We start from the raw sequence: 26,980 nt of genomic DNA on the forward strand, positions 1-26,980 counted from the left end.
ACGGCACTGCAATCTACCTATCACCTCTCCCTGCATCTGTCTTATTTATTACATAGTGAGTTCCTCCAGGAGATGGAACATGTCTTGAATTTATCTTTGTATCCATTGCACTTAGCATAGTGCCAGGTATTTGGTAAATGTTTGGAGAATGAATGAATAAATGAAATAATGAATAAATGGAAGGAAAGATGGAGGGATGGATGAATGAATAATTAGAACCAAAGACTATGGAGAGATGGAGTCCCTTTATTGTAAGAACATTCTGTCCAAAGATCCCTGCCTGGAGAGGTAATGAGTTCCCTGACCCTGCAGGTGTGCAACAGGAGGCTGAATCACTTAGCAGGAATATTGTGAAGTCAATTTAGGCATCAGAAGGGAGACTGAATGAGATTTAAGATGTTTCCAAAATAAGAGCATGGAACTCTATGAAATAGCAGCCCAGGGAAATGAAAAGATTTGCCCTTAATTCCCCAGCTGGGCAGCTGTGGGTCTGGGAGTTGCTCTGAAAGTTTTCAAGTTGTTCTGAGGACCCCAGACCACAGCCTCCCCTTGTCCAAAGGCGTCTGTGTGCTTGTGTCTGCCTTGGTAGCCCACAGTACACTAAGGTTAGAGTCCAGGAAGGGAGAAACACTTATGAAACAAATCGTTGAACCTGTAGGTGGCTACCTGTAATTGGAGAGTAAAGTCCGGGCTCTTGATTTAAAAGAAGGTAAATTCTGGGTGGGCGTGGCTTACAGCCCAAAACAGCAGCCCACGGGGAAGGGTGGGAGAGCTTTTCTGTTATTTCCGGATTAGGCTACTGAGCAACTGGGGCGGGAGCCTGTGCAGAGAGCTGGGGGCGGGGACTGGGGGCGGGGACTGGAACAGCCCCTCTGAGCAGGGCCGAGACCTGCGGGCACAGGAGCTGCTGTCCTTCCACGATGTGGCTCTTCGCTCTGGTCTTGTCCTCCGTCACCACTTTCACGGCTTTGGGTGAGTCCTCCTAAATTCAAATAGCAGGGGACCTTTGGAAATCCTTGTGTGGGACAAGGGGAAGGAGTGACAGGGGCGGTTCTGCAGCAGCGCACGCTCTGTGGACTTGGACCGTCTAGCCCAGCTGGTCCCCCGCAGCAGGAGACACAGTGGACGATAAACACCCTAGACTCGGCTGCATGCCGCCACACCAGCTAACCTCCTGGTTGGACAACCAGCTAACCTCAACCTCCAGTTGAGGACTCTGGAGAGTTCCATATCTTTTCCTCTTGATTACTAATACGAACGTGGCCAAATCCTGGAGCTTAGCTTACCAGAAAATTAATACGGCCTCTGGAGGCAGAGTGTGTGGGTTTGCATCCCAGCTCAGCACTTACTAGCACTGTGAGCTTAGGCAAAGGACTTCCTTTTTCTGTGCCTCAGTTTCCCCCTCTATAAAATGGGGGTGAAAGCTGTATCTACATCATTAGGCTGTTGTGAGGTTGAAATGGGCTGTTGTTTCTGAGAGCGTGCCTGGAATGGAGAGAGTGCAAAAAAGGGGTAAAGAAGTTGTTTTAAAAGACAGTGTATTGGAACTTCCCTGGTGGTCCAGTGGTTAAAGACTCTGCACTTCTACTGCAGGGGGCGCAGGTTTGATCCCTGGTCGGGCAACTAAGGTCCCGCATGCCTCACAGGGCAGCCAGAAAAAAAAAGACAGTGTATTAATAGACAATTTGGGGTATTCTAAGGCCCACAGATCAGGAACCAACTGTCATTGAAAAGATGGTTTATGACTCAATTTCCCCAGAGGAAGGAGTACAGAACTACCATTGGGGGCCTGGAGGTGAAGCCCTGGGTGGGTCATGAGACACAGGGAAGAAGGAGGACCTGGGGGTGAGGGGCTTTATCTTGGTTGCTGGGGGGAAGGTCGAGGTGAAGCAGAATAAGCAGGTTTGGGATTGGCAAAGTAGCCAATTTCAACAGGTTCTGGGGCTTAGGGACTGCACAGTTGTCAGGTACTTGGCCTGGAGTGATTAGGGCAGGATGATAATGGCCAGAAGTGGAGGGCCTGGTAAAGAAGGTAGTTGGGGTACAGGCTCTGGCACGCTTGAAGGGGAAGTTCATTCCTATCATCAGGGATTGGCGAACTCTGGGAGGGGCAGTCCCTCCAGAATCAGCAAGGCCCCAGATGTCAAGGCATCAGAATACAGAACATAAAAGACCTGATTAATACAAGGGTGCAGCAAGGGACCTCAGAATGCATCTGTGCCATTTTATAGATGGGGAAACTGAGACTCAGAGAGGGAAATGTACATGCCCAAGGTCAACCGGAAAATCATGCTCTGAATTCTATCTCTACCTCCTGAGTCCAGAGCCAGTGCTCTGGCTGTCAGTGCACTGACAGCCCAGGCTCCACTGGGTTTTCTCTTCTTCCTGGGCCTATGACACTGTGAGAGGCCTGGAACTGAGGGTAAGAGCAGAGTAAGAACCAAATTAGGGGCAGATTATTCCCTTCCTGCTGTTTACCCCCTGGCAGGGCCATGCCAGTTCTACCTTTAGAAAGTCCATACTGGCTGCCTCCATTTCCTCAGTTACCTCATCTGTAAAATGGACATATTAATGTCTACCTAGCAAGGCTTTTGTGAAGATTAGTTTAAAGGAACTGGAATGCCCATGTAGCACATAGTAAGTGCTCAGTATACAAACATTACGTATAACACAAGCGGTAGCTGCTGCTGTTACCAGTATTGCCTATACCTCTCAGCCAATCGCCCACTTTTTCACCCTTGCCACCCTTGTCCACTTCATCTCTCTTGAAGGTTATCATCAGATTTATCCGTAAGACCAAACCTGGGTTATTCTTTTCTGTTCTGGCCACATACTTTGAGAGAGAGGTTGACCTTGTGTCTATATCTAAAGGGGAACAATTGGGAGGATGAGAGGCTGGAAATCATTTCCTGTTAGGATGCTTAAACAAACTGAAGCTGTTGAGGACGGACAAGAGAAGACTTGAGGGATGGGTATGAACATGGGTCACTAAGGCTGCCTGTCACATGAAGGTGCAGGATGTCCCAGAGCAGGTAGGACCAGGACTGATGTGGCAGCTTCAGGGAGACGCATTTCAGCTCAGTGAGAAAGAACTGTCTGCTCCACGAGAAGGGGACAGATGGAATCTGAGCCCGTCTCGCTCCCTCTGCATGACCGTGCTCAGAGCCAGCAGAAGGGGCCTCTTCAAGCTGATTGTGTCACTCTCTTTTACTCCAGGACGGTTCACTGCTGCTCATTTACCCACTAAATAAAGCCCGAATCACTGGCCTGGCGTTTGAGACCCTCCCAGACATGAACCTGTCTCATCCAGGATTATTTTCCTCCCCCATTACTCTTCCTGACCCAAATGGGCCAATCGCTCTTCCTCAAGCAGGTCTTGCACTTTGCTGTCGCAGAGCCTCACCTCTGCACAATCTCATCTCTGTTTATACCTTTAAGCACCCTCTTCCACCTCCCCTTGTCACTCCTTCCACTACTGCAAGTCCCAGCTCCAAGGTCACTGCCTCCATGAAGCCACCAGTCAGAAGGCCTCACTCCCTCTTCTGTCTCCTGTGGCACCTTACTTGGTACCTCTCTCAGGACACAGACCACTTTCTTCCCAGCAGTAGGGTCAGGTATGTATGTGGCTCATCCTCCACATAAGGCCAGATCTCTGAGAAGAGCAGCCTGCTCTTGTTCATCCTCTCATCCAGCGTGCAGCTCGGCACCAGCATCCAGTGGTTGTTTCTAGATGCTCCTAAGTGTGGAAACTGAATGCCTTCTTCATTCCCAGTGGCTCTTCTTTTTGCATTTATGTCTTATTTGATGCTGTTATACCTCCAATTCCAATTCGCTCCTTCAGATAGCGCTGTGAGTTAGGAAGGACAGTTAGCTTCACTCTCTCTTACATACGAAGAAACTGAGGCTTAGAGAGTTGAGGGGACATTCAAGATCACGTGGCAAAAGTAACAAAATTCACCCAGAATCCAGTTCACACCTTCACCACTGACATGTTCTCATTTCCTCTCAATGTCGAGCAGGGCAACCACCCTCACCGCCTGTTGTGGACACCGCGCAGGGCAGAGTCCTGGGGAAATACGTCAGCTTAGAAGGTTTTGCACAGCCTGTGGCCGTTTTCCTGGGAGTCCCTTTTGCCAAGCCCCCTCTTGGATCCTTGAGGTTTGCTCCACCGCAGCCTGCAGAACCATGGATCTTCGTGAAGAATACCACCTCTTACCCTCCCATGTAAGTCAAGGTGTGACTCTGGCATCTTCCAGTGGGGATGTTAGCCTCAAAGGGACGCAGGAAGGAGCCAACGCGATCCTCTGAGTGGCTCATACTTTGTTCTGGAATCCTAAGATATTGTAGATCCTTACAAACATTTCAGAACTCTCATAGCATTCTAGAGCCCTTTATTCAACTAATATTTATTGAGCAACTTTGTCAGGCATTTTCTAGTTTCCTGGAATCTATTAGTGAACAGAACAAAGATCCCACCTTCATGGAGCTTGCATTCTAGCAGGGGCAGATAGATAGTAAACAATATGCAAATTAGTACATAGACTATACAGTATGTTAGAATATGATAAGTGTTGTGGAAAAAAATAGAAAGTTGAGCAGGTGAGAGGTTTCAAAAGTAATGATTCGGGCTTCCCTGGTGGCGCAGTGGTTGAGAGTCCGCCTTTTGATGCAAGGGACACGGGTTCGTGCCCCAGTCCAGGAAGATCCCACATGCCGCGGAGCGGCTGGGCCCGTGAGCCATGGCCGCTGGGCCTGCACGTCTGGAGCCTGTGCTCCGTGACGGGAGAGGCCGCAGCAGTGAGAGGCCCGCGTACCGCAAAAAAAAAAAAAAAAAAAAAAAAAGTAATGATTCTGTTAACCTAAAACAACCAGATATTTTACCAGCAAAACCAGAGATTTATTTGGGAGCAGCAGAGAATCACAACTGGGGACATGCCACTATGGCAAACCACATGCAAGTCTGTAAAAGGAAAGGAAACTCTTTTATAGAGGCAAAGGGGAAGTTAGAAGGCACTGTTATAAACAAAAAGTCCATTGGAGGAAACTGGGAGTTTGTTATGTAGTGGCTTTTAATTGGCTGAGTAATGATAGTCTCTGATTGGCTGAGCTGTTGCCAGGCAAGGAGGAAATCTTTCTTGTGGTAAAGTCGTGTCACTTCTGGTCAGAGGTGCACAGTATGTCTCTTCCTAGGGGGATCTGTATTGAGGTGGAGTGATATCTTCCTGAGATCTCCCCCTCCTCACCTCCAGATTCCATTTTAGTGAGGGTTCTCTTTATTAATTTTCATAGTTCTATTCATTTTCCTTCTTGAACTTTACCATAGTGGGAAGTGAGGTGGGCCAGGAGATGTGTCGATGGGTAGTGCTTTGGGGTGTTGACTGGGCAAGTTCTCAACTCCCAAATGTGTCTGGCTACCTAGTCACAAGCAGAACAATGGTTGATGTGTTCTAGTTAGCTGGTCAAGTTGGGCAAGAAGACTCACAACTGTCCCCCAAGGCACCTTAGATGTCTACAAGCATTGATTCAGACCGTATTTATCTCAGCAAGAGATTTCTAATAATTTCCAGGGTCCTGCCTCTTGCTGAATTTTCTTTTCTTCTTTTCTCTCCTTACTCCCTTCCTTCCTTACTTCTTCCATTCTTTTAAAATAATATTCATTCTTTTTATTTCCTGATTGCAATTAATATGTTTTATTTATTTTTATTGCAAGTATACATTTAATTTCCTGATTGCAAGTAATACATACTTATTACATAAAAGTGAGAAAATATAGTTAAGTAAAGGTAAGAAAATGAAAATTGTACACCACCGAGCAAGAACTGTTGTTCATATTTTAGATTCTATTTTTCCAGTCTTTTATCTGTTGCATAATTTCTCCCTTAAAATGTAATCACATAATTTTCTGTACCCAATTCTAACATGTGTGTTTTTTCCCCCGCACCAAAAAGCAATTCTCACACACCATATGTGTGTCCAACAATTTAGCTAATTCTAACACTCTCTTCCTAGAGATAGCATCAGATTCCACAGATTAAGGGCTCAGCTCCACAATAACTCCCTCTGCTTCGATGCCAGTTCCAAGTCCAAGTCGTCACCTATGCTTCTGACCAACTGGCTATAGATTAGAGGTTCCTGTGACCCCCTCCTTAGGTTCTATTAATTTGCCGTAGCAGCTCACAGAACTCAGGAAATTAATTTTCTCACTAGATTACCAGTTTATTATGAAGGATATTAAAGGGTACAAGCCACTAGCCAGATGAAGATATCCATAGGGTGAGGTCCTTAACAAAGGAGCATCCATCCATCCTTCTGGAGTTTGGGACCCAGCACGGTGGCACTTAGAAGAGTTCTGGTTCACCAACCAGGATGCCCTCTGAACCCTGTCCTTTTGGGTTTTATGGAGCCCTCATTACATGGGCAGGATGATTGAAAGCATTGGTCACTGGTGATTGATTCCTCTCCAGCCCATCTCCCCTTTCCAGAGGGCAGGGGGCTGTGGCGCAAAGTTCCAACCCTCTAATCACATGATTGTTCCTCTGGCAACCAGTTCCTGCTCTGAGATGAAGTCCAAAAGTGACCTCATTAACCCAACAGTATACACCACTCAGGAGATTTCAAGGGTTTAAGAGCTCTTCAGGGCTTCCCTGGTGGTGCAGTGGTTGAGAGTCCGCCTGCCGATGCAGGGGACACGGGTTCGTGTCCCGGTCCGGGAAGATCCCACATGCTGTGGAGCGGCTGGGCCCGTGAGCCATGGCCGCTGAGCCTGCGCGTCCAGAGCCTGCGCTCCACAACGGAAGAGGCCACAACAGTGAGAGGCCTGCATATGGCAAAAAAAAAAAAAAAAAAAAAAAAAAACTCTTCAGCAGAAACTGGACAAAAATCAAATACATATTTCTTCTTATATCACAATATCATATTACACGATACAGATACTTTATTTTATTTATTTATTTTAATTTATTTATTTTTGGCTGAGCTGGGTCTTCGTTGCTGCATGCGTGCTTTCTGTAGTTGCGGCCAGCGGGGGCTACTCTTCGTTGTGGTGCGCGGGCTTCTCGTTGTGGTGGCTTCTCCTGTTATGGAGCACAGGCTCTAGGCACGCGGGCTTCAGTAGTTGTGGCGCATGGGCTCAGTAGTTGTGGCTCACAGGCTTAGGTGCTCCACGGCATGTGGGATCTTCCCGGACCAGGGCTGGAACCCATGTCCCCTGCATTGGCAGGCGGATTCTTCACCACTGCGCCACCAGGGAAACCCCAAGACAGATACTTTAGATGCCTGTTTTGCTCATGAACGTATCTCATGAACATCATTCTATGTCATTAAATATCACACCCCGACATTTAATAGCTGCATTACGTTGCATATTGAATCATAATTTATTTACCGCACCTTTTATTTGGGATTATTAATTGTTCTTGATGATTTTGATAATATAAGTAGCACTGTGATGAATATCCTGTAGCTAAATCTTCATGCATGTTCATAAATATTTTTGGATAAGTTCTAAGAAATAACATTTCCGAGTAAGAGTATTTTTAAAATTATCCTTCAGAAATACTCCAACTGCACCCCTTTATTTAATATATGAAAACCTCCATTAACTGAATTTTAAACAATGTTTTGGGTTATTAGAAATGATTTTGGGCTATTGAATAGGCAAAATAACGATAATTTTTATTATCTTCATCATTATATATATGATTATTCTCTTTATTCTACATTTATCTGAATACTAGTGACATTGACTTATTTTTCTCTTTTTAAACTTTTGATTGTCTTCTTTTATGAATATTACGCCCCTTGCTTTGGTGATCTGGGGAAAGTTCCCCCGGGATGGAAATCAAGAGTTTATCTTTGGAGCTCTGACTCTGCCAATTGACAGCTGTGTCATCCAAGCACCTCAGTGCTTCAGTTACCTCATCGACATACTGGAGGCAGTCGTGCTGTTTTGTGGGGACACTGAGATCTGGAAATGCAGCTTATAATGTCCTTGGAAACATAAGCACTACATAGTATGGTTCTTTCTGGCTGTGTGACCTTAGGCAAATTCTCTAACATCTCTGTGCCTCAGTTTCTCAACTGTAAAATGTGGATAATAATAGAACCTAAATCATGGGGCTGATGTGAAGATTAAATGAGTTAATATATAAGGAGTATTTAAAACAACAGTTGGTGAGAGCGCACCGGAATCACAACTAACTGCTGAACAATCATCGACAGGAAGACACTGGAACTCACCAAATGTATACCCCACATCCAAAGACAAAGGAGAAGCCACAATGAGATGGGAGGAGGGGCGCAATCACAGTAAAATCAAATCCCATAACTGCTGGGTGAGTGACTCACAGACCAGAGAACACTTATACCACAGAAGTCCACCCACTGGAGTGAAGGTTCTGAGCCCCACATCAGACTTCCCAACCTGGGGGGCCGGCAACGGGAGAAGGAATTCCTAGAGGATCAGACTTTGAAGGCCAGTGGGATTTGACTGCAGGACTTGGACATGACTGGGGGAAACAGAGACTCCACTCTCGGAGGGACACACACAAAGTAGTGTGCGTATGAGAACCCAGGGGGAAGGAACAGTGAACCCAGGGGAGAATGAACCAGACCTACCTGCTAGTGTTGGAGGGTCTCCTGCAGAGGTTGGGGGCGGCTGTGGCTCACCACGGGGACAAGAACACTGGCAGCAGAAGTTCTGGGAAGTACTCCTTGGCGTGAGCCCTCCCAGAGTCGGCCATTAGCGCCACCAAAGAGCCCAGGTAGGCTCCAGTGTTGGGTTGCCTCAGGCCAAACAACCAACAGGGAGGGAACCCAGCCCCACCCATCAGCAGTCAAGCAGATTAAAGTTTTACTGAGGTCTGTCCACCAGAGCAACACCCAGCTCTACCCACCACCAGTCCCTCCCATCAGGAAGCTTGTACAAGACTAAGTCTTAGATAGCCTCATCCAACAGAGGGCAGACAGCAGAAGCAAAAAGAACTACAATCCTGTAGCCTGTGGAACAAAAACCACATTCACAGAAAGATAAACAAGATGAAAAGGCAGACGGCTATGTACCAGATGAACAAGATAAAACCCCAGAAAAACAACTAAATGAAGTGCAGATAGGCAATCTTCCAGAAAAAGAATTCAGAATAATGATAGCGAAGATGATCCAGGACCTAAGAAAAAGAATGGAGGCAAAGATTGAGAAGATGCAAGAAATGTTTAACAAAGGCCTAGAAGAATTAAAGAAAAAACAGAGATGAACAATACAATGACTGAAATGAAAAATACACTGGAAGGAATCAATAGCAGAATAACTGAGGCAGAAGAACAGATAAGTGACCTGGAAGACAGAATGGTGGAATTCACTGCCACGGAACAGAATAAAGAAAATAGAATGAAAAGAAATGAAGACAGCCTAAGAGATCTCTGGGACAACATTAAACACACCAACATTCGCATTATAGGAGTCCCAGAAGGAGAAGAGAGAGAAAAAGGACCCCAGAAAATATTTGAAGAGATTATAGTCGAAAACTTCTCTAATATGGGAGAGGAAATAACCACCCAAGTCCAGGAAACACAGAGAGTCCCAGACAGGATAAACCCAAGGAGAAAGACGCTGAGACACATAGTAATCAAATGGACAAATATTAAAGACAAAGAAAAACTATTAAAAGCAACAAGGGAAAAATGACAAATAACATACAAGGGAACTCCCATAAGGTTAAGAGCTGATTTCTCAGCAGAAACTCTACAAGCCAGAAGGGAGTGACACAATATATTTAAAGTGATGAAAGGGAAGAACCTACAACCAAGGTTACTCTACCCGGCAAAGATCTCATTCAGATTTGATGGAGAAATCAAAAGCTTTACAGACAAGCAAAGGCTAAGAGAATTCAGCACCACCAAACCAGCTCTGCAACAAGTGCTAAAGGAACTTGGAATAACAATTAAGGAATAACAATTAAGAAAATGGTAATAGAAACATACATATTGATAATTCCCTTAAATGTGAATGGATTAAATGCTCCAACCAAAAGACACAGGCTCGCTGAATGGATACAAAAACAAGACCTGTATATATGCTGTCTACGGGAGACCCACTTCAGACCTACAGACACATACAGACTGAAATTGAGGGGATGGAAAAAGATATTCCATGCAAATGGAAAGCAAAAGAAAGCTGGAGTAGCAATACTCATATCAGATAAAATAGACGTTAAAATAAAGAATGTTACAAGAGAGAAGGAAGGACACTACATAATGATCAAGGGATCAATCTAAGAAGAAGATATAACAATTATAAATATATATGCACCCAACATAGGAGGACCTCAATACATAAGGCAAATGCTAACAGCTATAAAAGAGGAAATCGACAGTAACACAATAATAGTGGGGGACTTTAACATCTCACTTACACCAATGGACAGATCATCCAAACAGAAAATTAATAAGGAAACAGAAGCTTTAAATGACACAATAGACCAGATAGATTTAATTGATATTTATAGGATATTCCATCCAAAAATGGCAGATTTACACTTTCTTCTCAAGTGCACGTGGAACATTCTCTAGGATAGATTACATCTTGTGTCACAAATCAAGCCTCAGTAAATTTAAGAAAATTGAAATCATATCAAGCATCTTTTCTGACCACAACACTATGAGATTAGAAATCAATTACAGGGAAAAAATGTAAAAAGCACAAACATGTGGAGGATAAACGATACCTTACTAAATAACCAAGAGATCACTGAAGAAATCAAAGAGGAAATCAAAAAATACCTAGAGACAAATGACAATGAAAACATGACGACCCAAAACACATGGGATGCTGCAAAAGGAGTTCTAAGAGGGAAGCTTGTAGCAATGCTACCTCAAGAAACAAGAAAAATCTCAAATAAACAATCTAAACTTTCACCTAAAGGAACCAGAGAAAGAAGAACAAACAAAACCCAGAGTTAATAGAAGTAAAGAAATCATAAAGACCAGAGCAGAAGTAAATGAAATAGAAACAAAACAGTAGCAAAGATCAATAAAACTAAAAGATGCTTCTTTGAGAAGATAAACAAAATTGATAAACCTTTAGCCAGACTCATCAAGAAAAAGAGGGAAAGGACTCAAATCAATAAAATTAGATTAAAAAGGAGAAGTTACAACAGAAACCACAGAAATGCATACCATCATAAGAGACTACTACAAGCGACTCTATGCCAATAAAATGGACAACCTGGAAGAAAGGGACAAATTCTTAGAAAGGTATAACCTTCCAAGACTGAGCCAGGAAGAAACAGAAAATATGAACAGACCAATCACAAGTAATGAAATTGAAACTGTAATTAAAAAGCTTCCAACAAGCAAAAGCCCAGGACCAGATGGCTTCACAGGTGAATTCTATGAAACATTTAGAGAAGAGCTAACACCCATCCTTCTCAAACTCTTCCAAAAAATTGCAAAGGAAGAAACACTCCCAAACTCATTCTACGAGGCCACCATCACCCTGATACCAAAACTAAATAAAGATACTACAAAAAAAGAAAATTACAGACCAATATCACTGATGAATATAACCACAAAAATCCTCAACAGAATACTAGCAATCAGAATCCAACAACACATTAAAAGGATCATACAGCATGACCAACTGGGATCTATCCCAGGGACACAAGGATTCTTCAGTATGTGCAAACCAATCAGTGTGATACACCATATTAACAAACTGAAGGATAAAAACCATATGATCATCTCAATAGTTGCAGAAAAAGCTTTTGGCAAAATTCAACACTGATTTATGATAAAAACTCTCCAGAAAGTGGGCATAGAAGGAACCTACCTCAACATAATAAAGGCCATATACGACAAACCCACAGCCAACAGCATTCTCAATGGTGAAAAACTGAAAGGATTTCCTCTAATTACAGGAACAAGACAAGGATGTCCACTCTCACCACTATTATTCCACAAAGTTTTGGAAGTCCTAGCCACAGAAGTCAGAGAAGAAAAAGAAATGAAAGAAATACAAATTGAAAAGAAGAAGTAAAACTGTCACTGTTTGCAGATGACATGATACCATACAGAGATAATCCTAAAGATGCTACCAGAGAACTACGGGAGCTAATCGATGAATTTGGTAAAGTTGCAGGATACAAAATTAATGCACAGAAATCTCTTGCATTCCTATACACTAACAGTGAAAGATCAGAAAGAGAAATTAAGGAAACAATCCCATTTACCATTGCAACAAAAAGAATAAAATACCTAGAAATAAACCACCTAAGGAGGTAAAAGCCCTGTACTCAGAAAACTATAAGACACTGATGAAAGAAATCAAAGATGACACAATCAGATGGAGAGATATACCATGTTCTTGGATTGGAAGAATCAATATTGTGAAAAAGACTCTACTACCCAAAGCAATCTACAGATTCAATGCAATCCCTATCAAATTACCAATAGCATTTTTAATAGAACTAGAACAAAAAATCTTAAAATGTGTATGTAGACACAAAAGACCCCAAATAGCCAAAGCAATCTTGAGGGGTAAAACACGGAGCTGGAGGAATCAGACTCCCTGACTTCAGACTATACTACAAAGCTACAGTAATCAAGACAATATGGTACTGGCACAAAAACAGAAATATAGATCAATGGAACAGGACAGAAAGCCCAGAGATAAACCCATGCACCTATGGTCAACAAATCTCTGACAAAGGAGGCAAGGATATACAATGGAGAAAAGACAATCTCTTCAATAAGTGGTGCTGGGAAAACTGGACAGCTACATGTAAAAGAATGAAATTAGAACACTCCCTAACACCATACACAAAAATAAACTCAAAATGGATTAAAGACCTAAATGTAAGAGCGGACACTATAAAATTTTTAGAGGAAAACATAGGAAGAACACTCTTTGACAAAAATCACAGCAAGATCTTTTTTGACCCACCTCCTAGAGTAATGGAAATAAAAACAAAAATAAACAAATGGGACCTAATTAAACTTAAAAGCTTTTGCACAGCAAAGGAAGCCACAAGCAAGACAAACCTCATAATGGGAGAAAATATTTGCAACTGAAGCAACTGACAAAGGATTAATCTCCAGAATTTACAAGCAGCTCATGCCGGTCAATATGAAAAAACAAACAACCCAATCCAAAAATGGGCAGAAGACCTAAGCAGACATTTCTCCAAAGAAGAATACAGATGGCCAAGAGGCACATGAAAAGATGCTCAACATCACTAATTATTAGAGAAATGCAAATCAAAACTACAGTGAGGTATCACCTCACACCAGTTAGAATGGGCATCATCAAAGAATCTACGGACAACGAATGCTGGAGACGATGTGGAGAAAAGGGAACCCTCTTGCACTGTTGGTGGGAATGTAAATTGATGCAGCCACTATGGAGAACAGTATGGAGGTTCCTTTTAAAACTAAGAATAGAATTACCATATGACCCAGCAATCCCACTCCTGGGCATATACCCTGAGAAAATCATAATTCAATAAGACACATGCACCCCAATGTTCATTGCAGCACTATTTACAATAGCCAGCTCATGGAAGCAACCGCAATGCCCATCGACGGATGGATAAAGAAGATGTGGTACATATATACAATGGAATATTACTCAGCCATTAAAAGGAACAAAATTGGATCATTTGTAGAGACATGAGTGGACCTAGAGACTGTCATACAGAGTGAAGTAAGTCAGAAAGAGAAAAACAAATATCGTATATTAACACATATATGTGGAGTCTAGAAAAATGGTACAGATGAACCGGTTTGCAGGGCAGAAATAGAGACAAAGATATGAAGAACAAACGTATGGACACCAAGTGGGGAGTGGTGCTGGTGGTGTGATGAATTGGGAGATTGGGATTGACATATATACACTAATATATATAAAATAGATAACTAATTAGAACCTGCTGTATAAATAAATAAAATTTAAATGATAAAAAAAATCTCCTATTAGGGCAACCAATAGTTCTTGCCTGTGATGGGTTGTTGATAGAATTTTAGCATGTCAGTGCTGCAAGACCGTTATGGAAATCACTCCCCTCACTTAGACAGAGGAGCAGACTGGGGCCCAGAGCAGGCAAAGAATTCACCCAAGGAAACCCAGCAAATTAGGCTGAGGCATGGGCTTCCCTGGTGGCGCAGTGGTTGAGAGTCCGCCTGCCAATGCAGGGGACGCGGGTTCGTGCCCTGGTCCGGGAAGATTCCACATGCCGCGGGGTGGCTGGGCCCGTGAGCCATGGCCGCTGAGCCTGCGCGTCCGGAGCCTGTGCTCCGCAACGGGAGAGGCCACGGCAGTGAGAGGCCCGCGTACCGCAAAAAAAAAAAAATTAGGGTGAGGCAGGACTAGAGCGTAGTTCCCCTAAAGCTGCCCCACAAATATTTCACTTCTGACCTGTTGTAGGCCGTAAATAACTGCCGTTTGGGTGATTTCTCCTGGTTTATGGAAGTCTCCCGTGGACTAGAACATGTTTCCCTGTTGGCAGAATATGGTCACCCTATGGCGGGCATCATACAGCGCCCAGCGGAGAGCTGGTCTGGACCCAGGGCCTGCAGGAAATGGTCCTTTCCCAGGCCCAGCAGCATATAGGCAGCCTCCTTCCTTGACTCAGGGCATCCCAAAGGCCCCAGGAAGGGAAGAGGGTCAGGCCTCACCATACCTGGTCCTGGGAGACCTTGGTGAGCCTGAGAAGCCCCCATCAGATGCCCCTAGTAGCCTCCTACGTAACCCAGTGTCTTGAGTCTGGTGAGAACAACTCTATTTACTGCCCTAAACCTGCCAGTCCAAGACCTGGCCTGACTGCAGGAGACATCTCCTTGGTCAGCTCTGATTGAACTTCAAGAATTCATTTCTCTCCTTGCCTCTCCCAGGTGCTCCCAAGACCCAGTGGCAGGGCAAGTGGTCTCAGAGCTCTTTACCAACAGAAAGGAGAACATTAATCTCAGGTTTTCCGAAGACTGTCTTTACCTAAATATTTACACTCCTGCTGACTTGAGGAAGAGAAGCGGGCTGCCGGTAAGCAGTGGGAACAAATGGTCAAGGCTGGTGTAGACTGGAGGGGGATGAAGGCAGTGTTGGGTTGGGGCGTCTTGGACCAAGGCTGTTCCAGGGACCCCAGGGCTTTCTTTACTACCACAGCCAAACCTGACATCAGGAAACACAGGTTTTCCACACCTCAGTTTCCCATAGTGACAGACATAGGGCCTCTGGGGGAGTTTGCTGTACATCTGTAATGAACATTTTAATTTTTCTAAGGTCTCTCATGCTAATAGATGGACAAGAAGGATTACTCTTAATTGTTAGATTAGGAATCTGATACCCAGGGTGGCTAAGACATAATTTCCAATAAAGTCAGAGCTGGAAGGAATCTTGGAGATAAGCCAACAACCCAACCGTTCTGTTACAGATAGAGAAACTGAAGCCCAGTGAGGGGAAGGCGAGGTCACAGAGTAGGGTTGCAGGACTAGAGCACGGGTCTCCTGATCTCAAGTCACGCTCTTTGACACACACACACACTAGCAAGTAGAGCCTGTGTGTGGCCTTTCCTCAGCACACAGAGACCTTCTCTGACAAACTTTCAGTGTCTCAGTGTCACAGGTGGAGGGTGTAGAGCCTGGAGCAACAGAGAAGCACTTTCCTTTGCCTTTGCCAACTATCAAGATTTTATTGTAGATAATTTTACTTCCTAATTGTCTTTCGCACAAGCTGATGACCCAGGGAGTCAACATTTCCAGAATAAATGGAAGCCCAGAGATGGGGCAGCCTTCCAGACTCAGACTGGAGGGTGAGGCTGGTCTGCTGGGAAAGGAGGGGTCAGTGGGGTAGAGACAGGCGGGGTGTGAGCACCCAGCCATCTCCCAGGAACACCTCTGGCACGGTGCCCAGATGTGGAGGAGGGCATCTGTGAACTTGTGACTAGAAGGTGGCCCTGCATATGCTGGGCTCAAAGAGGTGGGGACAATTGTTAATTCATTCATTCATGCATTCATTCATTCCCCTAGTACATACTCAGCGCCCCCATATGCATAGCTAGAATTGGGGGTTAAGAGAAAGGAGGAACATAAAACCATGACCACACAGCCCCTGCCTTCGAGGATCTTAGCATCTGGGTTGCACAGAGCTGGACTAGCTTCTTCAGCAAATCACTGCTGGCCAGCCCTTGGCTCAGCCTGGACTCAGTCCCTCTGCCCGGAGGTAGGCAGGGATCAGAGATGTAGGAGGAGCAGGGGCTCCAGGAACCTGAAGCTGGAGAACCTCTACTATGGACACAGGCTCTGGAAGTGCAGGGTCTGGGTGTAAATCCTGGTTCTGCCTTTTACTAGTTGAGAGACCTGGCTCTGTTTCCTCAAATCAGGGATAATCACACACAAGTGTTCAGTGATGAATATCAAGATTTATGTCGGTGTCTGACACAGCACACGAGGCAAGTCTTGCTGATGCATTAGTTAGAGTTGAAGGGAAGAAATTCCTCCTGCCCCAACAGCCAGCCTACTGCACTGTGGCCATTGGCTGCCATGTGCTGGGCAGCTCAACATGTGGACTCTGGAGCCAGACTGCCTGGGTTCAAGTCCTGCCTCTACCACCTGTTAGCTGCGTGACCTCAGGGTGGTTAAGTGCCTCAGTTTTCCTGTCTGTGAAATGGGACAATAGTAGTCCCTATCTTGTGGATGGTTTATTTTTTTATTTTTTTGGATGGTTTATTTTTAAATGCTTAGAGCAGTACTTGACACATAGTTCATGTATGCGTTCTTTGATTTTTTTATTAACAAAATCATTATACTATTATTTTAGCCATTCTCACTTTCTTGCTATGTGAACTCTTTAAATTCAGGGCCATGCATTATGAATTGTCATGTCCACTCTCATCCTTAATTCTTACCACAGTCCCTGGCACCTAGTAGGTTTTCAAATCATATTCATCGGATGATTGAAGACTTCTTAGAGGAGGTGGCTTTTAGGCTGGGCTTTGGAGGATGGGTGAGATTTGGGGAGCAGAGGAGGCAGTGGAAAGGCCTATTAAGAAGAGGTACCACCCAGGGCGTGTGCTTCTTGACATGGTCATCATTCACGTGAGACGTTTATTTCACCACACAAAAGGTAACTAAGGTGAAGCTGAAGTAAGCTTCTAACCAAGGGCTGTTGTGTGCGGAGTGTGCTGAGCTGCGTGAGGGGTCCGGGAGTGAGGACTGTGGGAGTGTTGGGGAGAAGATGGCGCTCTTAGCCTTGGCTGTTCCCATGATGATCTCAGCATGAAGAGCACTGGCAGGAGGTGGCACTGAGGCAGGGGAGACAGGCAGGGGCAGCCAGGGTGCACTGAGTGGGGTGGTGGCCTGGGCCACAGCTGGGAGAACGGGTAGATGACCAAACCAGGCAGCCTCTTGAGGTCTTTCCCAGCTCTGCTTCCTACGCCCTGTATGGTTGCTTCTTCCCCATCCAGGTGATGGTGTGGATCCACGGAGGAGGTCTGATGTTGGGCGGGGCATCAACCTATGATGGGCTGGCCCTCTCTGCCCATGAAAACGTGGTGGTGGTGACCATTCAGTACCGCCTGGGCATCTGGGGATTCTTCAGGTAAGACACTGGACTCTCCTCACGGCACATTGACCCTCAATGTGGGAGTGCTAGGACCCCACTCTGGTCACGCAAGCCCTCAAAGGGATCTTTGCTAGGTTCCCTACTAAGACACTCAAGTCCCCTCATAATTGGGCTCTACCTACCTTCTCCTTCCCCAGCCACCCTGGTTTACTTACTTGCATGTAAAGTGCCTAATCTGCCTGACAAACTCCTATTGTTCCTGCAAAACCCAACCCAAATGTTACCTCGTCTGAAATGCTCATCTCTTTTTCACCTGTGGTGCCCAGCATGTTGCATACCTATAAGGTGACAGTTAACATGCAGCGCAGCAGTTAGAGGCGTATACATCTTACCTCATGGGGAAGGAAAGAAGGAGCAGACTCACGTGGGAGCTCCGTAAAGTCTTGTAGGTGGAGGAACGGGTGGCTGGAACTTGGAGGCTGTAACGAGCACCTGACTCCAGTGGACACGTCTACAGAGAGGAGCGTAGGGCCCACTCACCCCATTTCCTTCGTGGAGTTTGGCACATGCGTGAGCGAAGGCTCGAGTCTCCTCCATGGAGTGTCCGTGGGGACAGGAACCGGACTTCCTGCAGGCACAGTTACTGAGCCTTTTCTGAATGCACCAGCCCCAGGACCTCTTACCTGAGATGGCTGGTGGGTGGGCTGGGGGAGGGGTGGTCATCTCACTGGAAAGACCTATGGGCTGGAAGAGGGCTGTCCCAGGCGAGTCGCGTCCCGGGATGTGTCACCTTCACTGAGACTCCTCATGTCCTTCACCCGCAGCCAACGGCTGCTCCCAGTTACAGTATAACTGTGTATACTCCCCCCTCCCTCTCCCCCAGGCTCTCCTCTACCACATCAGTCAGGGTTTCACCCCGACCAGACACCACACTGCTCTGGTCCAGGTCACCAGCGGCCCAGCCTTGGCAGCAACCGCACGTCACCCCTCAAACCTTTTTGAAAAATTTCCTTCTCTTGGCTCCTGGCCACCTCCTCCCTCATGGCAGCTCCTTCTCGGCCCCTCCCGGCCCCTCCCCTCCCCATCTCAGCCTCTGTGTGTATCTTCTTCTCTGTCCCACTGGTGCCCTGAGTGACCTCAGGGGGCACTTCCAGGCTCCCTATTTTTAGCCCATTTCTCCCTTGAAACCCGCAGGTACATCATTAACTACCTCCTGCCATCCCCACGGGACACCTGAGGGCACCTCTCCCTCCCACGGACACACTTAACCCTTGACTCCCGATGCCCCTGCCCCAAACCCTCCTCCTTTCTCCACAGGGCCTCCTGCTCAGCTGCAGGCAGCTCCACCCTTCCAGTTACTCAGGATAAAAGCCTGGGGGCACTTGGATTCTTTTCGTTTTCTCACACCCCACATCCAGTCACCAGCAAATCCTCTTGGCTCCACTTTTACAATATGTTCAAAGCACTCTGTCTCTCCCCTGGATTGTTGTAATAACACCTACTTCTATAACCCTGCTATTTTACACCGTGTCTGATCCACACAGTAGCCAAAGTGATCATTTAAGACATAAATGGAATCATGTCATCCCTGCAGTGGCTTCCTAACTTACTCAAGATGACATTGACATCCTTACCGAGGCCCTCAGGGCCCTTTGTAGCTGTAGGTCCTAGGCTCACACTTTTGTTCACTGGATGCCGGGGCCTTTGCATGTGCTGTTTGTTCTGCCTGGAATTCCCTTTGGAAATGTAGAATAGTAGATGCTCAATAAATAGATGTGGGATGGATGTATAGAGCGCTACAGCGGAACAATGCTGCAGGATGGGAGGCAGGTGAAGACCCCAGTGTCAGGGCTCTGGAAGCCCAGTCTCTTGCAGAAGGCTCACCCAGACCCCCAGCCCCATCTGTGGTCCTGAGAGCCCTGCTGTGACATGTCTGCTCTCAACCCCACCCTGTTCTCTTATAGCACAGGGGATGAACACAGCCGGGGGAACTGGGGTCACTTGGACCAGTTGGCCGCACTGCACTGGGTCCAGGAGAACATTGCCAACTTCGGAGGGGATCCAGGCTCTGTCACCATCTTTGGAGAGTCAGCAGGAGGGGAAAGTGTCTCTATTCTTGTAAGTGTTCCTGGCCCTGATGTGGCTACCGATGGGACCCCTTGCAGACCAGCCAGTCTAGTCATGGGACCTGGATTCAAGGCTGACCCTACTCTGTGCAGCATCAGATGGTGGAAAGTTATGGCCAAACTCTCCTTGGACCGCAGGAAGCTCAGAGCTCAGCTTAGCATCCTGGGGCCATATCTCCAGCCACGGCTGCAACGGAGACATTCCTCCTGTCCTGTGTTGGTTGAGCTCTTACTCTCCTTCCTATTCATTTTACTATTAGTACTCACCTCACTCCTCTTGGGAAGTAGGGGTGGGTGTAAATTCTGGATAAGAGGAGGCAACCATGAAGTTAGGGGCAATGTCATTATTTGGCTTGAAGCCAGATCTACAATTCAAGGGGACACGAACACTAAGAACAGGTCAGAGGCCTCCTCTGGGGAGGTCTGATGGCTTGTTCATGCTCAGGAAGGAGGGCAGCAGCCTCTGGGGCTGAGGATGGAGCTGGGCTGGGGGAGGAGGGGTAGAGAGAGGAAGGAGGATGGAAGGGGGGATGGGACCCGGGAAACAGAACACAGACACGACCTGGGAGCCTGATGTGGGAATGGCAGTTGGGAGACACCGAGGGAAGCAAAGGTGGAAAACCAGATTAGAAGGCGCTGGGAGCTGTTAGAAACCCTCCAGCTGCCTCACAGTTGAGCAGAGGGTCAGTGCTATTACTGCATTTTAAAAGCATATGTTGGATTCATAGTTGAATCTTCAGAGGAAAATGTTTTTATTTTCTAAAATGGAGAAAAAAGAAAAGCATAGATAACTCTCCCCAAATAAAAATTCATCCACAATCCCATTAGCCAGGGATTGTCACCATGGACAGTTTTATTTTTCTAGTCTTTTTTCCATGAATCTATCTATCTATCTATGTATCTATCATCCATGATCTATCTACCTATCTGTATCTATGAATTTTTAAACAAAAAAACATCCTTAATATTATAACACAAACATTTCCCTCACCATTATTCTTTCATATTTTTTGTGTGTATAGTCGAGTATAGTATAGTATTTCATTGTAAGAATGAAAAATACCTTATTTACCCAATGTCATATAGTAGAACCTTGTGTTATTTCCAGTTTTTACTGTTATAAATAACATGAACATTTTAGAGATTTTTGTGTGCCTCCATGATCATTTTCCTTAAAATAAATCCTAAGTAATGGAAATGGGGCATCAGAACTGTGCTTTAAAGTGTTGCTAGGAATTGCTGAGCTGCCTTTCAGACACTTTGATTGTTATAATCAGTGTGTGCCACACACTTCCTGTTTTGTCCTTCACTCTGCTCCTGGCTCCTTCCAGCTGAGGTTTTCTTGCAGAAGCCAGGCCCCATGATCTCCAGGGGAACAGCCCAGGACAGGGCTGTGGATGGGGGTAGCTCTTGAAGACCCCTCCCCGTGAGCATAAACTCCCTTTCTCGCCACCCTCCTCCCAGGTGTTATCTCCCCTGGCCAAGAATCTCTTCCACCGGGCCATCTCTGAGAGTGGTGTGGCCCTCACTTCTGTCCTGGTCAAGAAGGACATGAAGGCCGCAGCTAAGGTAAGTCTCACACTGGACTGTCCCCACACCCTTTGCTCTGCTCTCCTGGAGTTGTCAGGGGTCTTTCTTGCTGTGGGAGCCAGTTGACATCCTCAAAGAATCACAGAAGTGAGGGTGGCTGAGCAGGGAGGGCAAGGACACGCCTCATCCCACCTCCACCTTCTACCGCTGAGCAAACTGGGGCAGAGAGCAGAAGCACTTGCCAGCGTCAGCAAGTGATCAGAGCAGAGCCGGACTCAGGCTCATGACTCTGGACTGCCAGCCCCATGCACGGTCCACTGAACACACTTCCCAAAGTGTTCCAGGTGGGGTGCTGGCCTGGACAGTGGTCAGTGAACTGTCATCCTATCTTGCCTCGCTCAGGGTCTGAAATCTGATGAACTCATTGGCACCATGTGGGCCTGGAGTGGATTCTCCTTGGGGGCTTGTGACTGGGGTGGGTTCCTGAAGAATTCATTCAATGATTCATTCATTCATTCAACAAATAGTTTTGATATAATCAGACATCTCGCAACCTCATGAAGCTTCTGTTATAATTGAGGAGACAGATTAATAATTATATAATTGCACAACTTACAAAGTGTCAACTGTGACTAGAGCAATAGAGGAGAGATACCTGATGTCATAACAGAATCCAAAAGGAGCGCTTAGTCCAGTGGACAGGGGGAGGTTTTCAGGAAAGGCTTCATGAAAAAAAGTGATCAACGAGTTGAGATGAGAAGGATGAGCAGTAAATTACTTGGTAAGAAAAGAATATCCAGGAAGAGGGAGCAGCCTGTGCAAATGTCCTGTGGCAGGAGCAGGTATCTCAACTGAGAGAGAGCGAGAAAAGCTGCTGTGGCCAGAGCAGAAAGAACAGACGGAACCCGGAGTGAAGTGAGGATGGAGCCATCGGCAGGGCCATGCTGCAGAGGACCTGGTGAGGACTTTGTCTTATTTGGAGAGTGTTAGGAAGCCAAGGAAGGGTGAGCAACAGGGAGGCTCTGCTGAGGGGTGTGCGCTGGAGTCACTGATGTGGAGCGATTCCGTCGGCTGTGAGAGCTGGTTAGGTGGACGGGTGGGGGCAGCAGCCAGACCTAAACGGACTGACTGGTAAGCAGGAGGGGAAGAGATAAGACACCAAGAATTTAAAAAATTGTTGAGACTGTTTTTCAGAATTCTTTGGCTATTAACAGCAGAAGCCCATTGATCAGGCTTAAGTCAAGAAGGGGGAGTTTATTTAAAGGAAACAAAGGTGGCAGAAATGGTGCTGGATTTTGCTGTCACACAGGACCAAAAATTGGCAGAATGAAGAATCCAAGACTCATATTCTTGTGCTCTCTCTCTCTCTCTCTCTCTCTCTCTCTCTCTCTCTCTCCACTCTACTTCTTCATGTCCCTTTTTATTTAATTTTTCACCAAATACATACTGAGCATTGATTGTATGTCAGACACTGGACCGGGCTCTGGGCAGCCCATGTGCACTCTCCATGGTCCCGCCATCGTGGAGCCTGATTTCTCTCCTTCTGCATCTTCCCCTCTGGCTGCACTTTGCAAGTGTCTAGCCTGAGGCCAAAAGGCTATTAATTGGATCAGCTGAGATTTGAAATTAGTGGGATTCTGGATTCCATGCTCTCAAGCCCCACTCCACGCTGCCTCTCTTTAGATGTTCAGCTTTGAGATCATTGTGTCCACTTGAACAGAGATAAGGCAGCAGAGGCTGAGGAGTATAATTGGCACGTCTGGGATCCAGGACATACTGGTCTAGAGTATCTTCGCTACCATGTGTTGACTTTAGAAATTGAGGTTGGAACAGAACACCTCTTTATTGATGGAGGGAAGAGACAGGGCTCTTGAATTCTGCTGTCACCTGTGATCTCTGCAGAAAATTGCTGTCTTTGCTGGGTGTAAAAGCACCACCTCAGCTGTCCTTGTTCACTGCCTGCGCCAGAAGACAGAGGACGAGCTCTTGGAGATAACGCTGAAGATGGTAAGTACATCCACTCTCATGGCCACACAAGCTCCCCGCCCTGTAAACATGGCCCCAGGCTTCATCATTTCACCTATCCCCTTGCCCTGGAAAAACTACCTGGGACAGTTTCTCACCTCTCAAGAGCAGTGTCAGACTGGATCTGAATGGGGAATTTCCTTCTTTCTTTTTTATTATGGAATAACTCAGATGTTAGCAAAGACAAAAAATAACATAATGAACAACTGTGTAATAACTCCTCATATCTATCAAAACTTACTTTTTCCAATCTTGTTTTTCTGATAGATTTTTTTATATGTGACTATTTTCTTTATTGTAGATATATATGTGTCACATACAATTTACCATTTTAATCATTTTAAGTGTACAATTCAATGGCATTAATTTCATTCATAGTACTGTGCAACCATCACCACTATTTCCAAAAATTTTCATCATCCCAAACAAAAAATCCCTACCTCTTTAAACAGTTACTCTGTCTTCTCTCCTTCCCCCCAGTCTCTGGAAACCTCTAATGTACTTTCTGTGTATGAATTTGCCCATCCTAGATTCATTCATATAAGTGGAGTCTGATAGATTTTTAAGAAATTAAACATTACACATTCTCAGAGGTGATTACCATCCTGAATTTTGGGGAATGGGGTTATTCAGAACAAAGCTTTTCAGAAAGGTTGTCACAATTGTCTTGGTTAATTTAGAAACCACCTCAATTATAATGCAGTGGTGGCCCAATTTTCTAGATTTTCTGCACGTCTGCCTCAGTAGTGATTCTCACATAATCGTATATCTACCCATTCATCCATCCAACCATCCATCCATCTATTCATCCATCCATTCATTCATCATCTTATTATACATCTGTCCATCCACCAGTGAATCCAATTCACCAGTATCTTTTCATCAATCTAATATCAATTTATCTATAACATTCATTCATCTGTTATCAATCATTCATATATCTGTATTTCATCATCCATCTCTCTAAAATCAGTGACCCATCCATCACCTAATCTGCTAGCTATCATCCATCTATCCACTTATCCCCCCAATTCAATACTCCAAGTATTGACTAATTCCCTCCACCCATCCATCTGTCTTTGCTAAGTGTATGGGAGGAGGTAACAGCGTGGGTGATGCAGACATAACTGGATATAGTCCCTGCTCATAAGGAACTATTCAAGGAGAAATACGCCCCTATACTTAGTGGATTAAGTGTGGTGGGAATACAGAGAGGGGACGCATTCATTATAGTAAGCAGGGATGCTTCACAGAGAAGGCGACATTTCAGGATTGGTGGATGGCTATGGTAGTGGGTCATCACAGGAAGCTACAGCACAACAGATACCCAGAGATCACCACTTATAAGATCTGCTTATAAGGGGAAAGTCTGGACCCTGGACCCCTGAGGATGCTCCTGAACCCCCAGCAGCCAGCCTCCAGCACTGGAGTCTGCTCTGTTTCCAGGGGTTAAGTCCAAGGTAGCCTTGGATCCTGGTTTCTCAGGCTCAAATAAGGTGACCAATGTGCTCAAAGATAAAAACACAACTGTTTTCTGATGCCTGGAAAGAGGTAAATTTATTTCAGCAATTCTCCATGTGGCACAAGAGATCCGCTTATAAGGGGAGAGTCGGTGACTTTGGGAGAATCCAGAGAACCTAAGAGCCCATGTTATCCTTCTGAGATCACGTGGAAGTGTTTCCATGATTATCCTCTCTCCCCAATAACACACGTGGGTGTGCACGCGCACACACACACACCTGGATTGCGGGGCTACAACCCATAACGGAGGGACCCTTACTGGGACTTCCTGCACACTGGTCAGGACTGTTAGCTGCAGTGTCACAATGAAATCAGCACAATCTTGGTGAACTCACAACAAAGAGAAGCGTGGGGTGGGGTGAATTTCAGTGAGCTTGTATGAGTCAGGATTTTCTAATGCAGGAGGAGAAAACTCATCTCGAAGTGACTTGAGAAGAGAAAGGTGTATGTTGTAACAGAATCTTCAGGTAACTAACTGAAAAGTCCAGGAGTTGATGGTTTCAGGCATGTCCGGATCCAGATGCACATATGATATCATCAAGACTCTGTCTCTGTCCCTCAGCTTTTTACCTCTCTGTGTTGGCTTCACTCTCAGGCAGATTTGTCCCCTGGAGAGGTTAGACAACAACAGTATTCTAGACTTACATCCTATCTGCTTAGAAACCCTCTTTCCCAATAATTCCAGCAAAAGTTTTGGGTAAACTCTATTGAACTGACATGGGCACATGTCCATCCCTGAAGTAATCCCTGTCTTCAGGGAGATAGTGCACCTCAGGTCACATATAGATGCCTGGAATCGTGGAGTGAGACTGGGGAAGAGGGAGTCCCCCAAAGGAAAATTGGGATGTTTTTGCCTGGAGGAACAAGAAGAGGAAATGGGTGCAGGGCAGGGCAGGCACAAGCAGCAGTCCTCTCCAGAGCTCCCCTCCCGCATCCCATACCTGCACCCTGTGCTCATGCCCAGGGGAGCTGGTGCCCTGCCCACTTCCTTTCAGCCCAGCCAGGGTGGCACCAGGAGGGAGGACTTGATACCTTTGAGCACAGCTCACAGGATCAGCTTTGCTCTCAGGAAGCCTTCTCACCCACAGCCTCTGCCTTTGTCTTCACAGAAATTTTTCACTCTTGATTTACACGGAGACCCCAGAGAGGTAAGATGCTTACAAGAACTGACTATAGATGGAGAGATGCATATAGATATACACACCCTTCAAATTAAATACACATTATGTTATATAGTTTATACCAACTTGAGTGAAGATCTGCCCACATCACCTAACCACTGTTGGCCCTGGTCAGAGTTCTGCCCTCTGGGGTCCACAGACTTAGCCCCCTTTGTTAGGACCCTGAGTGTGTGGCCACCGCCCATGGGCACGCAGGTCTGCGATGCCGGCTGTGAGCTCAGGCAGGTGGAGAGGGGGACGCGGGTGTGACCTCGAAGGGGAAGCCCAGATGCGACGCTGCCCTCTTCCCCAGAGCTCTCCTCTCCTGCCCACCGTGCTTGATGGAGTGCTGCTGCCAAAGATGCCCGAAGAGATTCTGGCTGAAAAGAATTTCCACCCCGTTCCCTACATCGTGGGAATCAACAAGCAGGAGTGTGGCTGGATTCTGCCGATGGTGAGAAACTGCAGGCCTCTTAGACTCGCCTCCCCTGCCCGTCACATCACCCCTCCCATCTCTGGTCACAGGACCCCTCCTTCTGCGCACCCCCCTCTGGGACCTTCATACACCTTGACGTTTCCATGGAAACCTTCTCCACGATGGCCCAGCTGTCACCTGGGTGGTGCGGCCCTGGGGACCCACATCCCCACACACTCTCTGCTTGTCCTCCCATCCAAGAATCCTGAAATGTCAGTGCCAGGAGGGCTGGTAGAGATAATCATTGGACAGATGAGAAACCCAAGGCCTGGAAAGGGGAAGGGGCTTGGGAGTTAAGGAGAGTGAGGCCTGGGACCTGCAGCCTCTTCCCTGGGCTTGGTGCTTTCATAGTTTCTCCATAAATTCCACCCACCCACACCTCACACTCTCATTCATCTAACTGGAAAGATTCAAAGGAGCCTGCTTCCTCCTGAGTTAAAATTGACTTCTAAAAGTTAGGAAGTACTTTTCCTTCTGCCAAAGATAAACAAAGCCAGACACTAGTTGAAGTGGTAACAGATTTGATTCAGATACACCCTTGCTGTAGGGAAAAGATCAATTGTAAACTGAACCCAAATCCCTGAAACAAAAGGCT

General features: G+C 46.0%; 1 protein-coding gene across 2 annotated transcripts in view; it reads left to right on the forward strand.

The window, feature by feature from the left end:
- The window catches only part of LOC116744139 (liver carboxylesterase-like), a 66,099-nt gene that overhangs the window by 30,431 nt on the left and 8,688 nt on the right, over positions 1-26,980 (forward strand). The window contains exons 1-9 of one of the 2 annotated variants that reach the window (XM_032613499.1): positions 883-972; positions 4,020-4,224; positions 14,884-15,028; positions 17,451-17,584; positions 19,513-19,666; positions 21,139-21,243; positions 23,107-23,211; positions 25,860-25,898; positions 26,224-26,364. In XM_032613499.1, coding sequence (XP_032469390.1) covers positions 921-972; positions 4,020-4,224; positions 14,884-15,028; positions 17,451-17,584; positions 19,513-19,666; positions 21,139-21,243; positions 23,107-23,211; positions 25,860-25,898; positions 26,224-26,364 — 1,080 coding nt within the window. In that variant the 5' untranslated portion in view covers positions 883-920. Of the gene's footprint in view, positions 1-882; positions 973-4,019; positions 4,225-14,883; positions 15,029-17,450; positions 17,585-19,512; positions 19,667-21,138; positions 21,244-23,106; positions 23,212-25,859; positions 25,899-26,223; positions 26,365-26,980 lie in introns of those variants that run through there. The other variant, XM_032613498.1, reaches the window with a different exon arrangement.

Source organism: Phocoena sinus, chromosome 19, assembly GCF_008692025.1.
Source record: "Phocoena sinus isolate mPhoSin1 chromosome 19, mPhoSin1.pri, whole genome shotgun sequence".
Lineage (NCBI taxonomy): Eukaryota > Metazoa > Chordata > Mammalia > Artiodactyla > Phocoenidae > Phocoena > Phocoena sinus.